The sequence below is a fragment of the Engystomops pustulosus genome, chromosome 1, assembly GCF_040894005.1.
Source record: "Engystomops pustulosus chromosome 1, aEngPut4.maternal, whole genome shotgun sequence".
NCBI lineage: Eukaryota > Metazoa > Chordata > Amphibia > Anura > Leptodactylidae > Engystomops > Engystomops pustulosus.
In genome coordinates, this window is record NC_092411.1 from 106,571,822 (window position 1) to 106,589,936 (window position 18,115).

An 18,115-nucleotide genomic window follows, 5' to 3' on the forward strand; every position below is an offset into this window, starting at 1 on the left:
GCTTATTACACCTGCAGAGCAAATATGTCATTCTAAGCATTTGCATTATAATATAATTGTGTTTTATAACTTACTCTTGCACCCTTGCAAAATCCTGGGGTAGTCACAGGGGCTGGACTTTGGTTTGCATGCATTTCAAAAACTAACATTTGCCTTGTCTGTGTTGCTCACTCCTCAGATCTTAGCCCCCACCTTTACGCTCCTGTACAGCTCCACCGCTCCTTCTCGAGGGCACAGCTTGGTCAGTCTGCAATCAGTGGGGGAGGGACAGAGCTGTACAGGGGCACAAAGATGGAGGCAGCCTGCTCAGACAAGTCACATGTTGTTTTTTGAAATGCATCCAAACCAAAGCCTAGCCCCTGGGACTACCCAAGGATTTTGTCATGATGCAAGAGTAAATTATAACACAAAATTAATCACAAGTAAAGAATCCCAAGTAGGGCTCCCAAGTCTTGCCTAAATTAACACCAGATAATCACCATGTAACTAATTTATGTATTTTTTCTTATCAAGTGTTTAACCTTACATCAATGTTCTATTCTCAATTTTGTGTTTAGCTTATTGGAATAAAATGAATCAAGGTTTTTCCAATCCTTACTGTATTTTTAGAGACACAATTAAACTGTAGTCTGAAATACATTGTGACAAGAGTAGTCAATGTATTATTGCCTTCAATATCCATCACATGTCTGTATTTATCTGTTTATTTCTCTGTAGCTGATTTTTGTAAATTGAAATCAGTTTTCATTGTTACTTTATATTTAAACTGGCTTAAGTCCATATTTTGTGTAAATTGAGGAAATGGGATTTATCATACTAAGGGCACTTTTAGAAATAAGCATTATAAATTGTATGTACAAGGATGTACAGGGTCAAAAGTTTCTCATCTTTAAGGGGTGTTCCCACAAAGAAAGGTTTCTTATATGTATTCAGGATAACAAAATAACACATTCTCTAATTCGCTGTATTTCACAGATATAAGTCTAACCTGTCTTTTTCAGTCCTGCTGTGCACAATTTCAGTTGCCCCTAGACACGACCCTGTAACTTCTGAGTTAGGTTAGGCCGCCATCTTGGATTAGTATTTGCAGTGTGCAGATGAGATTTCTGTCTCTCTCTCTGCTGTGTGTACTGTATCCACGCCCCCTGAACAGAGCTCAGAGACACTCACATCCTGCAGGAGATAGTGAGCAGAGAGAGAGGCTAAAAACTACAAACTTCAAGGAGATAAGTGATCCGGGGGGAGGTAGAGGCAGGCACAGATCTGTGAGATTTAGCACAGCTCACAGTGTAACAGTGTAAATGTCTGTCAGCCTCTGTCTATGTAATCTTATGCATCTCTGATCTGTCTCATCTCTCTCCATGTGTCAGTGTGTTAGTACAATGTCAGAAGCCAGATGAAAGTGCATATACACCTGTACCTGATAATGTAACCACATTGTCACCGCACAGAACTAGACGGATAATACAGTAATGTGCCCACACCCTGGAATCTTACACTGATCAACCTAGAGAGTGGTACAACTGAGTAAAATTGTAAAGTAAGGGGTTAAAATTATCTTTACTGTGTTAATATCACTAGGGGATTGAGATGTGAGAATTTTCTTTCATGGGAAAACCCCTTTAAGTTAGAATTAAGACTTAAATGGAAAGTATAAGCATTCTTTATTCAAAACCTACACATTACTTAAATTTTACAGAAGACCACATGTTATATATATATTCATATGTATGTGAGTATTTTAAGAAGTGTAATATGATACAATTCAACTTCATAAAAAATGTTGAGAAAATTTACTTTTGTTATATCCTTTTATTATTTACAAAAATGAACAAACGTTCCACATATATATTTTATAAGGTATTTGTTTTATTTTTGAATTGTCATCTGAAATGGAATGGATCATATTTACTGAACAAACAGCATGAATAAATCTATATTATATCTAATAAAGAAGGATATTGATCTAGAAAGATTATCATTGAATTTATAGTGATTGGAGCCAGTATTTTGATCTAGATTTCAGGCATAAATCAAATGCTTTGTAAGCAGAATTGTCTAAAAGTGCATTGATAAAGCCTTCTCATCAAATGTGATGTGTTTAGAAATGTATTGCTGATAAAATTTGCCAAAATAAATGCATATTAATTACAATATGTTGTATTCATTAGCACAACCACATTCCGCAGTTTGTAAATAATAGAAGCCTTCCTTTAAATTGCTCCTTGGCTTCATCATTCAATAAATTATGCTGTTTCTCTTTGATACTGATGATTTCCTCATGAGCTTCTCTGAAGAGCTCTGGTCCTATAGCTTTCTCAACTCTTTGTTTCCATGCTTTAAGCTTAGGTCTTTCTTCAAAGATAGGTATTCCCCCTGCAAGAACCTGGATGATGAAGAATAGCATGCTCAAAATCAATAAAGATTTATGTTTACAAGGTTTTAGCACTAGGCTGAAACTTATAATAGAATTAAGGCTCGGAAGTTAACGCTGCAATGAAGTTGTGTTTTTATTTCCTCTCTGTCATTTTGCATTATTGCTCCACATATAAAGGTAACCTCACTCTTTTGGAAAGTTTTGTGATATTTACAATCAAAGTTTAAAAGTACATATTAAAGAAGAAATAACAGATCTTTCAATGCCCAGGCAAGTAACAATATACATCAATATTTAGATTTTCTGATTCAAAAACATTTCACAATCAATGTAGAAAGTGTTTCCTTCGGATCAACAAGATGAAATGCAAATGTTTTTTCTTCAACTTTCCTCTTGGCTGGACATGTCCAATATCTATGTGACTAGATGACTAGCTTTTCACAGCTGGAACCTAATGATGCTGTCAAAAGATTCCTATCCTAAAAGTATCTGTGCATGGTCAACAAGTGGCTGAACTGTAGATCACGGTCTCAAGGACTTCATCCAAGTCTTGATTTGATCCATAACCTTGAAATTGAAGTCCATGACTTAATTTTTTTAACCTTTAGGATTTTGACTATTTGTTTCAAACAATTCCAAATGACCTCTAAATTTCATTCGCTGGCACTTTGGTGGCCCAATTCAACCCTTTTCCATTACCTACATCTTTGAAATATCACCAACCATGTACTATTGGGCTTTTCTCTAATCTGAGAGTATGAAACTCTAACCTCAAATTTTACTTGTATTTAAGGTTCCTAGTTTAGCCAATATTCTAGCAATAATCAGTAATACGTTGTTCTTACCTGCATGATTTCCACAATAGCAACAAGATCTGCCAGCGATATTTCATCTCCAGTTAGAAAAGGTCTGTCCTGCAAGAACTTCTCCTCGAACTGTGTCATAATGTCTCTGAATTCAGCAAGCACATGGTTCAGTTTATCTGGTGCAGCCTCTATGCCCATTATAGCGGGAGTCATAAACTGTTTGAAATTTAGATTTAACAGATGTTGAATATTGAAAGTCTTTACTTAAAAGTCTTATCCATAACATTTTACACTTATATACAATATAAAAAAAACTAATAATGTACCGACGTTTTCTCCTCTGCCTGGTAAATCACAAGTTATGCTGCTTTTAGCATTATGATAGCTTAATTTGAAGGTATATGCTTTCTATGATATTTTTGTTTGTTTGTATATGGGTATGAAATGCTCTACTAATATGTCAGCTAATGGTCAAACATCCTCTTTGGTTAAAGAGAACTTGTCACACACCACACACAGTACATTTAAGATGTTTTTGGACATGATCCACTGATGCCTCTATCAGGAATGAGAGCTACTATTCGTCTAAAAAAAACTTTTGTTGATGTCCTCTGTTCTAGTCATGGATGTGGGGAGCTGCAGTATACAGTCAATCCAGCCTGCACTTCTCACTGATGCTGACACTGCTAAACTCAGCTGAAGAGAATTCCTGAGGGTGGGGTCAGGAGGAGTTGTTGAGTTAGACATTGGCTTTGAGTGACTCCTTACCCCTCAGTGAGGAGGGCAGCCTAGCTTGACTGTATACTGCAGCTCTCCCACCTCGATGACTGAAACAGAGGGCATCAAATAAAATCTTTTTTAGAAGAATAGAATAGAAGATGTCCAATGAATAGAGACATCATCAGTTAAACATGTATAAAGACATCCTAAATGTACTGTGTGTGGTTTGTGTGTGTGTGTGTTTCTATTTAAGTATATTTTTTACTCCAAGAGTAAAATATAAGCATTTCTATCCAAGTGTAACTTAAAAGGGTTGTCCAATTCTTTTTTATTGCTTCATGTGCTGCAAAGTGGGACATTAAAAAGGGTTATTGCCTCTCCCTGCTCCTACTTTTTAATTTAAAGGGCTTTGGCCCTAGAGTTACCTCAATTTCTTTGCTTTCATACTACAGATAGCAAACATAATGCAGTTGGTGAGCAGTTTAAACATAGAAACAACCCCAGAAGTATTATAAAATCAACCTATTTAATCAACATTGCATAACATTTTTAATAATTTGTCCAAATCATGTCAGTGCTGCTCTCAAGCTGGTTTAAAAATACCTAAAATGTCAAATTCTCTTGCTAAACCTAAATTAATTGGAATACGGTGCATCTAGTTTTTAGACACAACATGTATGAATCTGGAATATTTTTCACTAGAAATTTAAATCTGCAATTGCTTTGAGCAGTAGTTGCCTTGTGCTAAAATCTTGTGAAATATCTGAATTAAATAATAACAAATGTTGTTCCTAGAAGGCCTTGCACCATCTTCCTCATCCACTTTTCTTGCCACAGTTGAGAAGTAAAGTGAGCTTTATAGCATCATTCACATGTATGGATTGTGTCACACCTGCACTGGTGGTTTCCATTACAACACTCTGTTTTAGAAGAGCATAATAAAAATTTAAAATAGTAGGTGGATGGAAAGTTTCCGTTGATGGACGAAAGTGTGAGCTTTCTGGGCATTGAACCTAGTTACTATTACTGTACTGATTGTACAGCAACATGGAATTAATGGTGCTCCAATTTTCTTTAAATGACATTCATCCCTGTGATTTTAATACAGGTAACAAGCAACCCACATTAAACTGTCATAGTCATACATTGCCTATTGTAACTGGTAAATGGAAGGCATCTATGTACCATTAGTACATTACATCTATAATGAGGCTACTGAGGCGTGGAGTAGCCTTAGCTCCCAGTGCCTGAACAGGATGGCCAGAAGTTAAATTTCTGATGGTAGATTCCTCATGGTAGGTTTCCTATAAACTATGTTTTTCTCTGACACACAACAATATAAGTCATAATGTTGTGCTTGATGCATATTAGAGCCATTAGATCTACGCACCCCTTTTATGGCGCAGCTGCACTGGCTTCCATGCGACACATGTTAGCGGGTGTGTTCGATAGTCTGATTGATTTGAACCGAATGTTGTATTTAACTTTCAAATTGTGTTGCATGCCCTATATTAGAGGTGCATTACAGAAAAGATGGAGAACTCTGTTGGACCATTGCAGGGAAGCAACAGATTCACGATTTCTGGCGCACAATCTTAGTGAATCACTGCACGCACAGTATAGACGGACAGTGCACTTTTAGTGATCTCGAGTGACCTTGTGAGTAAATGTTCCCCAATATCTATGGTATACACTGTGTGAACAGTACTAGAAATATTTGTATTTTTTCATGTGGGTTGTATTGCTTAGAGTGGTACTACCTCCTTATTATCTAATGAGTCTCACAAGAGCTCAGTATTTGCCTGAAGCTACTTGTATCTTTCAGGTAGATTTCACGTTCTATGATTTTTGATCGCTGACATAGTAAAAGTCAATGCGTAAAGTACAATAGCTAATCTAAGCATAAAACTCCAGGTGCTAAGACATTTACACAGCACTAACAACACAGACAATATTAAAATATGCAGGAGCCTTTGCAATGATTTATGATTGGTAGTAAAACTAGCTGTAGGCAGATATATGTTCTCAGTTAATCAGGTTTGTATGGCAGAAGGACAAAAGTGGGTCAAAACAAACTCTGCAGTTTTATCTCCTATCTGTAAAATGTCTTGGAAATTTTAACGCTTTTTATGAACCCCTTTAGAAACAGGCTGATTTTAGACTTAAAGGGAACCTGTCATCAGAAATTTACCTAATAAACCACTACCAGCATGTTGTCAAGCAGCTCAACATCTTCCAGATCATGTTTCTTCCATGGTCCAGTGTGGTGGCATAATCCAGAAAATTTACTTTTAAGTGAGATATAAATTGTTAATATAAAGACAAGAGTGGAGAGTGGAGAGTTTAACACTGAAGTCATGCTCTCACTTCCTCAGAAAGCCCCCGTCACAGTAATTAATGGTCCAGTATCCAAATACATCACTAGCCAGATCCTCTGAAGTCAATGTCAATCGCAGAGAAGGAGGCATTTAGAGTTTTTCTTCAGTGTTAAACTCTCCTCCTCCTTGACTATATACAACCAATTTACATCTCACTTCAACGTTGATTTTCTTGATGATACCACCACAATGGGCCATGGAAGAAACAAAAACTAGAAGGTGTTACCCTGCTTGACAGTATACTCATAGTGCTTTGTTAGGCCAGTTGCTGATGACAGGTTCCATTAAAGTACCAAGATAATTATTTATGCTTTTTTCTTTTTACAATTCATCATTTTTTCTTAATTTTTTAGACAAAATATTTATTTCTGGTTTAAAAGGATAACTAGTGTTTATAAGAAAACTTTTCAGTTGGAGCTGACTCATTAAACCCTATGGAGAATTTTCTGTGCAGATCTGAGGTGGAAAAAAGCTGTGACATCTATTGAGGTTTTAACTTGCCTTTTAATCTTGTGAATGTAAATTAAGTGACTGCCTTATAGAAAGCCCCCTATAATAAGGTTTTTTGGCCAGAGTAAACATTTGAGGATATACATGTGGTACATTTTCTTTAATGTAGATGATGGTATGAAAAATAATTTTTAACTATAAAAAAATCCTACAAAACTTGATATAAAAAATCTAAAGCATTCTCTTCAAAGAGCTCTGATTTTCGTTTTATGTGATCCTTGCCGTTAGTGAAGAATAGTGATGAGCGAACCCCCCATGATAACATCCACGATTTGATGCCACAGAGAGTGACAAAATGCCCACACACATGCAATTAAACGCCACAGGCTGTTTTGCACACGGCATGTGAAGTATAACACCCACGATTGGTTCCAGCAGTTTTACCATTGGGTGATCAGATCCATTTAAAGGGTTAACACTAGAGATGAGCGAGTATACTCGTCCGAGCTTGATGCTCGTTCGAGTATTAAGGTACTCGAAACGGCTTGTTGCTCGGACGAGTATTTCCCCTGCTCGAGATCGAGCATTTAATTAAAAAAACACAGTGAAGAACAATGAAGAATAGAATAAAAACAGTGAACACAGTGAACACAGGATCATTTAAGTGAAAAACACAGTAAAGAACACAGTGAAGAATAGATTACAGATGTTCGGCACATCTGCTTACCTGTCGGGAGATACGCGCCGAACGGTGCATACAAAATAGTATGTGAAGAACAATATATATGTGTGTAAAGAACACATTGCAAATGTTTCCATACATCTGCAATGTCTTCTTCACACATATATATTGTTCTTCACATGCTATTTTGTACGCACCGTTCCGCGCGTATCTCCCGACAAGTAAGCAGATGTGCTGAACATCTGTAATCTATTCTTCATTGTGTTCTTTACTGTGTTTTTCACTTAAATGATCCTGTGTTCACTGTGTTCACTGTTTTTATTCTATTCTTCACTGTTCGGCACATCTGCTAACTTGTCGGAAGATACGCGCGGAACAGTGCGAACAAAATAGTATGTGAAGAACAATATATATGTGTGAAGAACACATTGAAGAACACGGTGAGCAGGACAGAGACACCGGGGAGCAGCACAGAGACACCGGGGAGCAGCACAGAGACACCGGGGAGCGGCACGGAGACATCGGGCAGTGGCACGGAGACATCGGGCAGCGGCACGGAGCGGCACGGAGACATAGGGGCACGGAGACATAGGGGCACGGAGACATCGGGGCACGGAGACATCGGGGCACGGAGACATCGTGGCACGGAGACATAGGGGCACGGAGACATCGGGGCACGGAGACATCGGGGCACGGTGACATCGGGGCACGGAGACATCGGGGCACGGAGACATCGGGGCACGGAGACATCGGGGCACGGAGACATCGGGGCACGGAGACATAGGGGCACGGAGACATAGGGGCACGGAGACATCGGGGCACGGAGACATCGGGGCACGGAGACATCGGGCAGCGGCACGGAGACATCGGGCAGCGGCACGGAGACATCGGGGAGACTTCAGTGGAAGAAGAGGAGCGGATCCCGGGACAGCGTATCTCCCGACAAGTAAGCAGATGTGCCGAACATCTGCAATCTATTCTTCACTGTGTTTTTCACTTAAATGATCCTGTGTTCACTGTGTTCACTGTTTTTATTCTATTCTTCACTGTTCTTCACATTTGCTAACTTGTCGGGAGATAATATACGCGCGGAACAGTGAAGAATAGATTGCAGATGTTTGCATACATCTGCTAATTTATCAGAAGACGTTCTTTTTCAATTAATTAACACATTTTTTTCCCGAACCATGGTCCCTTTGAAAAATGCTCGAGTCTCCCATTGACTTCAATGGGGCTCGTTATTCGAGACGAGCACTCGAGCATCAGGAAAAGTTCGTCTCGAATAACGAGCACTCGAGCATTTTAGTGCTCGCTCATCTCTAGTTAACACCCAAAATGGTGCATGCCCGTATCACAGATTTGGGTCCAAGCGCAATCAAACCCACCCTACGCAAATATTAATGGGTCTGCTCTTCGCTAGTGAAGAGTTTCATCAGAGACCAAATTATGCTTGTCAATGAAAAATAACAATAGCTATGATGTTATAATTGTACTAAAGATGGGAATGAATAACAAGAGAGAAATTCTAAATTTAACAATAAAGAGTTTATTTAAAAATAATGGAGTTGGCCACTTCTACTTAATAGGATAAATATGAGATCCTAATAGGGTCACCTATATTATACTTACCTTGTTAAAGATTTCCGCAAGCAAGGTACCACTGGGATCCAGAACTTTGGATCCAGGGGCTTCCTGTCACATCCCTTGTCCTATTGGCTTCTTGTATAACAATTCGGCCATGCAGTCATTGCTGTCTGCTGGCCCTCTCTTTTACAAATACTCCTCCCATAGCAATGGTTAGAGTGGCAAGCCAATGACATCCATATACCCCTCTAACCACTGATATGGTGATATTTATGAAGGAGGCATTGTGCAATCCCCTCCATCTGCTGGAATCCAACAGGACATTGGATGTCACAGGAAATCCTCTTGCCCAGGGTTCATGTGACTCGTGACGGCTCCTGGTAAACTTTAACAAACTTATTTTAACATGGGTGACCATATAAGGGTCTTATAAGTACCCTGTTAAAGTTTAGCAAAAGTAGAAAACCCCTTTAAAGACCTAATGATAAGATCCCCTTTAAAGGTCAAAAACATCAGAAGGATGGGATCCAAACATTCAGGACCCTACAAAAAGCTCATTATATCTGCCTGGGCTGGGCAAGCTAATTGTAACTCCTTTGCTATAGCTTGAATAATATAGTTCAGCCACTTTACAGAGACAGTAGCTATTCTCCTGACTCATGTTCATTTATATCTGTATACATTATAATAAATTAATGCCATTGGAGATTACCAAAATACTTCACTCAGCATGGATTTTGAGTCAATATAATTTTTTATCAAGGTGTATAGAATTAAAAGGAAAGAGGTCACCTACTGAGAAAACCTACCTTAACCCAAAAGACTCTACAGCCATGGGGACGTGTGTTAGTGTGCTGCCATGCAAGATATTCATCAACACGTGCACGTTTCTGGAGATCAGCTGGGTACCAATGATCAGGAGTGTTATACTTTTGTACCAGGTAACGCAGCATAGCGGTGCTAGAAATAATTGTATGTATATTAGTTTATATAGTAACAAATACAGTAAAATAACATATATTGTAGTATAAACCCTATAAATTCACATCCACCTCTCAGCAAGGGTGAAGTCTCCATCTTTTAAAACTGGAACCTTAAGCAATGGATTTATTTTTTTAAATTCTTCAGTGAGATGATCACCTACAAGACATAAGCAATCATTAGAGACACCTATGTAAAAGTAATGTATACATTTTACACCATGTACACAAGGCAATTGTCTGTTGAACATTTCTTAGTCTATCTGTCCTGATTTCCAAATAAACCTGTATGGCGGAAAGTAAAAGGGGAAGTAGTAAAAGGGGAAAGCCAGGCACATCGTGCAATGGCTTATCTCCCGTAACATAGAATCAGGCAGTTTGAATTGGAGGATTTTTATCTCATGCTCATGCTTGGCTTCTTTATATAGTAATAGTGAATAAATCATACCCTTCTTTGCTTTCATCTACTAAGTTAAATTTACCTTATAAAGTCAGGGCCATAAACAAGGGTTGCAGTGGGTATGGTTGCACCTAGGCTCAAAAGTCTTAGGGACACATAGGGGCAGATTTACTTACCTGGTCCAATCGCGATCCAGCGGCGCGTTCTCTGCAGTGGATTAGGGTCCGGCCGGGATTCACTAAGGCAGTTCCTCCAACGTCCACCAGGTGTCGCCGCTGCGCTGAAGAGAATCGGAACGCACTGGAGTTCACCGAGCCATCCTGGATGAAGGTAAGCACGTGTCGAGCGACACATTTTTTTTAAATGCAGCGGTTTTTCCGAATACGTCAGCTTTTTTTTACGGACAACCCCCCTGATTTCCGTCGCGTGCATGCCGGCACCGATGCGCCAGAATCCGATCGCGTGCGCCAGAATCCCGGGGCAATACAGGGAAAATCGGCGCAAAACGGAAATATACGGGTATCCTTAGTAAATGACCCCCATAAGGTTTCTATTCGTAGCAGCTTTAAGTAATACCACCTGTCAATGCTATTTGGCCCCAATACAAAAAATGTAACAGGGTCCTCACTTGTATCTTGAACCATTTATAATGCTTATGTCTTATGTAAGGGTCATAGGGCTTGAGAGCAAAGGTGTGTCCAGTAAATACTAACCATGTATGGTCACAATCTTATACATCACAGCTCTACCTTCTTACTTTCCATAGTAATTGGCAGTGTTCTTTATGACACCTATGGACTAAAATCTGTTGACTTCTGTATACTCTGCAGCTGCAATATTGGAGGACACAGCTCAAAAATTCTACAGTGACAATTAAAAGTATATAACAGAAAAGCACAGTGAGATCTTCCCGTTTATCTACTACATTTTAACATATGCTTTGTCTGGGACAATACTATAAATATGACACAGTGTAAAGCAATAAAATAATATTTATTATAATATTGGCAATTTAGGAGGTAGTCTGGTGCCCAAGCCTTCTAAGGGGACTCCCAAACTACCCACACATTTTTATATTCAGAAGGACCTTCACTCATAAATTCCTTGTACATCTGATGCTGCTCTTGAAAAATATGTACACAAGAGCTATGTCAGGACCTTTGAAGGCCCTCCAAGGGTCCTGAAACCACAGTTTGAAAGCAGACAGCAGGGGTGCATCCCCCATTCCCCAAGCAGCTCGATTTTAGTAATATATGTAAAAAGGTTAATTCCAGACTTGTAAGGGCTATAATATTCATACAACCCATAGCAGTCTTAATCTGCCCCTGTCATACATTCACAATCAGTTTTGAGGTGGTTTTAGGTGCAGTTTCTTATTTTAATAGATATTTTAAACATTTTTTAAAAACACTTTTCTGCTTCCAAATCAAATTCACCTGTTCAATTCATGATTTTCACCAGTTAGATGAACAAAACTGCACCTCAAAACTTATTGTGATACAGTTCTAACTTATCCATCCAGTCCCTATTATAATATACAATTAATAGTACTGATGTCCGCATATGCAGAAAAGATAACCTATTGAAGTAACTTATTAATTTGTTGGTCATTAGATCAATTCAGAGTAGAATTAGATAGTTCTCTCCAGATTAATAACTATTTCTGATGCTGCATAATTAAAACTGGTAAATTGGTAAATTGTACTTTGCACCTCCTATTAGTTGATCTGGTTTGCTTTACCACAATAAAGAATTTTCTGGTGCACAGGCTAATTTCTGAGGTGAAGACTAGAGATGAGCGAGCACTAAAATGCTCGAGTGCTCGTTATTCGAGACGAACTTTTCCAGATGCTCGAGTGCTCGTCTCGAATAACGAGCCCCATTGAAGTCAATGGGAGACTCGAGCATTTTTCAAAGGGACCATGGTTCGGGAATAAAATGTGTTAATTAATTGAAAAAGAATGTCTTCTGATAAGTTAGCAGATGTATGCAAACATCTGCAATCTATTCTTCACTGTTCCGCGCGTATATTATCTCCCGACAAGTTAGCAGATGTGAAGAACAGTGAAGAATAAGATCATTTAAGTGAAAAACACAGTGAAGAATAGACTGCAGATGTTCGGCACATCTGCTTACTTGTCGGGAGATACGCTGTCTCCGTGCCCCGCTGTCTCCGTGCCCCGCTGTCTCTGTGCCCCGCTGTCTCCGTGCCCCGCTGTCTCCGTGCCCCGCTGTCTCCGTGCCCCGCTGTCTCCGTGCCCCTATGTCTCCGTGCCCCGATGTCTCCGTGCCTCGCTGTCTCCGTGCCCCGCTGTCTCCGTGCCCCGATGTCTCCGTGCCCCGATGTCTCCGTGCCCCGATGTCTCCGTGCCCCGATGTCTCCGTGCCGCTCCCCGATGTCTCCGTGCAACGATGTCTCCGTGCGGCTCCCCGCCGCTCCCCGATGTCTCCGTGCCCCGCTGTCTCCGTGCCCCGCTGTCTCCGTGCCCCGCTGTCTCCGTGCCCCGCTGTCTCCGTGCCCCGCTGTCTCCGTGCCCCGCTGTCTCTGTGCCCCGATGTCTCCGTGCCCCGCTGTCTCCGTGCCCCGCTGTCTCCGTGCCCTGATGTCTCCGTGCCCCGATGTCTCCGTGCCCCGATGTCTCCGTGCCCCGATGTCTCCATGCCCCGATGTCTCCGTGCCGCTCCGTGCCGCTGCCTGATGTCTCCATGCTGCCGCTGCCCCATGTCTCCGTGCTGCCGCTGCCCCATGTCTTCGTGCTGCCGCTGCCCCATGTCTCCGTGCTGCTCCCCGGTGTCTCTGTGCTGCTCCCCGGTGTCTCTGTGCTGCTCCTCGTTGTCTCTGTCCTGCTCACCGTGTTCTGCAATGTGTTCCTCACACATATATATTGTTCTTCACATACTATTTTGTTCGCACCGTTCCGCGCGTATCTCCCGACAAGTAAGCAGATGTGCCGAACATCTGTAATCTATTCTTCACTGTGTTTTTCACTGTGTTTTTCACTTAAATGATCCTGTGTTCACTGTGTTCACTGTTTTTATTCTATTCTTCATTGTTCTTCACTGTGTTTTTTTAATTAAATGCTCGATCTCGAGCAGGGGAAATACTCGTCCGAGCAACGAGCAGTTTCGAGTACCTTAATACTCGAACGAGCATCAAGCTCGGACGAGTATACTCGCTCATCTCTAGTGAGGACCCACCCTATTTTCGGACAAGTTGGAAAACTGACTAAAAATGATGAAAACCACCATTAAATGTGGCATATTTTAGGCATAAATTACTCCTGTATTCTAACATAGACAGATTGATCCATCTCCCCCTAAGCCTCCAGGGCCAGATATGATCCCATCCTATGCATCTAAACAAGTTTTGATTCTGCTTTAGTGTCAGAATATTTAGTCCCAAAATATGTAAATAACTTATATTTATTTATATATGTCTCTAATTATATAATAATGTTTGTAACACATATATTAAAAGAGACCTGTGAATTGTCAATTTTACTGTACATAACAATATTACTTGAGAAAACCAATAAAGGAGTATCTAAGCAATGTAAAGAGTAAACTCATTACGAAAATACTTTAGACCCATGGGAAAAGCTTTACTGCTAGCAGCTTGCACAGCATTCTATTGTATGTTGCCTCTGGGTCTGTATTTAACTTGTTGCAACAGAGATATAGTGAACAATCCCAGGCTAACTGCTCCAAGTGAGCATTAACCCACAAGAAAACATTCTTCACTCTGCGTGTTTTCTAAAGAATAGTAGAATTATTCTTTGCTGTAAAAAAACATTTTTTGCTATAAACATTTTATATTATGTTATAAAAACTAGTTATCAAATAAGAAAAATGGAATAAAAATAAATATATATATATGTATTGTGTGTTTGTGTGTTTGTCTATCTATCTATCTATCTATCTATCTATCTATCTTTAATGCAATTCTGATTTAATGCCTCAGAAATATGCTACAGATGAAAAAATCTTTAGTTTAAACCTTTACTACAGGAGAGACAATACTGAACAATAAAACAGTAGGAATTTTCAGACTGATCATGTAAAACTGCAAAATTGTGATACAACAATTTCAATAATACAGCAGGTTTTCTATTTAATCACCAAATTACAATAAAAATTAAATTCCTTATAAACGAAACAGCTACATTATAAATTAAGTTCTGCTACATTTGTGACTTCATTAATTATCATTATCATTATCATTAGAAGGAAAATTTCTATATTTAAATTGCCCCGAGTGTGTAACTATGTCAGGCACATTTTGTTTAAAAAAATCCCAGCATTTTATTCGATGCTGTCAGATATCTAGTTAGTATGTTGTGTCCTAGAATATTCTTACAAGCTCCAGCATCAATGATTCTTCTCTTTACTTTGTTTTACAAAGCTCAAGAACAAGCTATCAATTGATTTAGCAGTATATAACAGCAGTAAAATACACCCTCCAGGGCAACCATATATAGAGCAATACAATTGTCATATCTTATTATATTTTATGCTACAGTCCCTCTCAGCCAGATGTCTATAAAATACAATAATTATTCTATATTACTTATATTATATTGAGTGGTCACAAGTCGCCCAGCTAACCTTGAAACAGCCTAATCCCATGATGTTGAAATGGGATGTTGTTGGCTTTGGCGAAAAGATAGACAGATCTGCAGGGCTGGGACAACAGGTCCAGGTATAGCTCCAGTTTAGACATTGTGACAGCCAGACTTCTGAAATTCCCTGTACAGAGCTATTTAAAGAATTTCACTCAAGCACCACCCAGGAGAGAAAAAAAACATAACTACACATAACACTCCCATCATCATCATACACTGAAGACTTATGAAACGCTGTAATTGCCTTCTAGCTGCCTACATAATGCAATCAATATATATATATAAATATATATATATAGAGAGAGAGAGAGATAGAGAGATGGAATATATAGAGATATCTATCTATCTATCTATCTATCTATATATATATATATATATATATATATATATATAGAGAGAGAGAGAGAGAGAGAGAGAGAGAGAGAGAGAGAGAGAGAGAGAGAGAGAGGAAGTGGAACCATGTTCAGCACTGAGCATAGGAAAGCAATGCTGAGGTCTAGGAAGATGAGTGAAACCATGCTAAGACAAGAGAAAGAGAGTGAAGCCAAAGGGGAGACAAAGTGATTTTCCCACAAAAGAAAATTCTCAAATCTCAATCCCCTAGTGATGTTTACACAATAAGTTAAGTTGTATCTTATTACACATCTTAAAATACCCACATACATATGAATTTGTGTAACAGGTGGTATTTCTGTAAAATTTAAGTCATTTGTAGGTTTGGATCAAAGAATGCTTATATTTTTCATGTAAGTTTTAATTCTACCTTAAGGGGTTATCCCATGAAAGAAAATTCTCACATTTCAATCTTCTAGTAATGTTAACACAATAAAGATAATTTTAACCCCTTACTTTACAATTTTACTCAGTGGTATTGCTGTTTTAGCTCCTATCACTCCTTAGGCTGCTCAGTGCAAAATTCCAGTTTGTGGACGTTGCACTCTCTAAGCAGACACTTATTCCTCTATTTCTTTGTGCTGACAATGTGGTTACATTATCAGAGTACAGGTGTATATATGCTTTCATCTGGCTTCTGCCATTGTACTAACACACTGACATGTTCAAAAAAGGGGACATGTCCTTGGGAAAGTAGGCATGGCCAAGCCCTGGTGCCAGAAAATTCAGTCCTTACTAGACCAAATAATATCTGGTCTAAAGTTCTACTGCACAGCTCTAAACGACTCCAGATATATTATTCAACATGATCCATCTGGTAAAGAATAAAACTATGGAGTCTAACACTGCACTGGTCTATTCACCAACACGTTAAATCTTTCTCTATATCTATGCTTGGGAATGAGGAGAGAAAATCCTGAGGACTGTGAATCTACATGCTGGGGAATAATGAGTGGAAAGGCATCCTGAGATTTGAGTAGGAGAGTACACCCTTGAGTAAATACAGCAAAGTATAACATTCATGTTTCCAGAGCTCTCTTTATTTTTTTATTCCCCAACATAAATATACACTATGGTGGTCAATAACAATACATTTTAGGTATCCTTTAACACATAATGTTTTTTTTCTACAAAATGAATCATGGTGGTGGTAAACGAATTACCTTTAGTAGCCATGCTACACTTGGCAAGTCTGATTTGTTTACCAATGTCAGGACGTGTTTTGTACAGGCACCCACAGACAATTAACATGTTACAATGTGATGAACAGACTTTGGCAACTTCACCCCTCTTTGCCATCAACAACCCAAATGATACTGGGTGTTAACTCTTTAAATGCCTCTGGCAAAGCTGATGGTGACACTTAAACACTGCCACCATGTGAATTATTTTGTAGGTCACCGAGGAAATATGATCCACAGGAAAATGTTAGTGTGCATGCCAGCACCGAGCGTTTACATTTGAGTCCAGTATCCACCAGTACCTTTCGGTTCACGTTCGACTGAACATGCCAGAACCCAAACCTTAACATGCCCACTCATCTCTCAATGTGATATTTCCTATTTAGTGTAGGGGGACCCAAGCACAATTTTCTATATGACAGAGTCTTTTTTATTTACACCACTGGTGGAGCTACCATGAGGAATGTGGCGTGGGAAGCCATCCTCATGAATGCTGCATTTCTTGAGGAAAAAATATTCCCATCATCAAGTCCTTCTGAAAGTGTTAAAGGAAGCAGGAAGGTCTAATAACAAGACCTTCCAATGAACTATTTTACTGCTTACATCCAGGTTCATTGGTTCATTCAATATTTTAGATAACATGATGAAGTGATAGCCTGATTTTCACTGAAAAGCAACAATAAACAAGGCAATATAATTATATATAATATATTACTTTAAGCACTACTGCTTCATTCACACAAAGAACTTGGTAACCTCCCCCTTTCGGAAAAAATATCAAACTCTTCTACAACCTCCTTCTAAACTTTTGCCTGTCTCTTTTGGGCTGTAATTTATTTGCACCAACATTGGGCCATTTAACTGTGATTTGCACCAAAATTGTCACCTTTTTAAACGTCCACATCTGGATTTTAAAAATATATCACACACAACACCGAAAAAGTCAGGTCCTCTTTAAAAGTTAGGCTGCAATTATAAACTTATAAACACAGGTATGGCACTATTTCTGAACAACATCAGCAATTCAATATAATGTTTGTGAGATAAATTGAAATGAAAAGTACCATTTCTGCTGCCTGAGGCGGGCTATAGAATGGCACCCCCTCTGCCCCATCCAGTAGTAATATTTCAAACTATTCTTTTAAGAGGTAGGCTCTCCATGCAGTATCTCATACTAATGCAGACGTCTGGTGTGAACAGACATTAAGAGGCTGGTCCTGGTGACTGCACCCCTGTTGCTGCTCCCAATTTTGCTGCAGCCAGTGCTGCCTGAGGTGAAAGGCTCAACTCGCCTCATGGCTGGTGTACCCCTGGATTTCATATTACTCTTATCTAATTTCAGCGGTTCTCTCGACTAACCACATATTGTGCTGAGCGATTTACATGTCGTTAGCTGCATATGCAGGGAATACTTTTAGCTATAACCCTAGTCATTTTAACAGGAATGCTAAATTTGTAACTGTAACTAAATGGTTCATTGAAGACAAATTGCAATTCGGGCCATCTGCCTTTTGTAGTCCACACTGCCTCCATGTGGTGTTT

At 39.3% G+C, this 18,115-nt stretch overlaps 1 protein-coding gene across 1 annotated transcript; it reads right to left on the reverse strand.

Annotated features, from left to right (window-relative positions):
• Nucleotides 1-1,847: 1,847 nt before the first annotated feature.
• Nucleotides 1,848-15,111, reverse strand: LOC140130304 (glutathione S-transferase theta-1-like). The gene is made up of 5 exons (XM_072150803.1): nucleotides 14,983-15,111; nucleotides 10,050-10,137; nucleotides 9,807-9,957; nucleotides 3,223-3,399; nucleotides 1,848-2,386 (listed from the first exon to the last, which is right to left on the reverse strand). Exons 1-5 carry the CDS (start codon nucleotides 15,095-15,097, stop codon nucleotides 2,168-2,170), a joined length of 750 nt encoding a protein of 249 aa, XP_072006904.1. The 5' UTR covers nucleotides 15,098-15,111; the 3' UTR covers nucleotides 1,848-2,167.
• Between the last annotated feature and the right edge of the window lie 3,004 nt (nucleotides 15,112-18,115).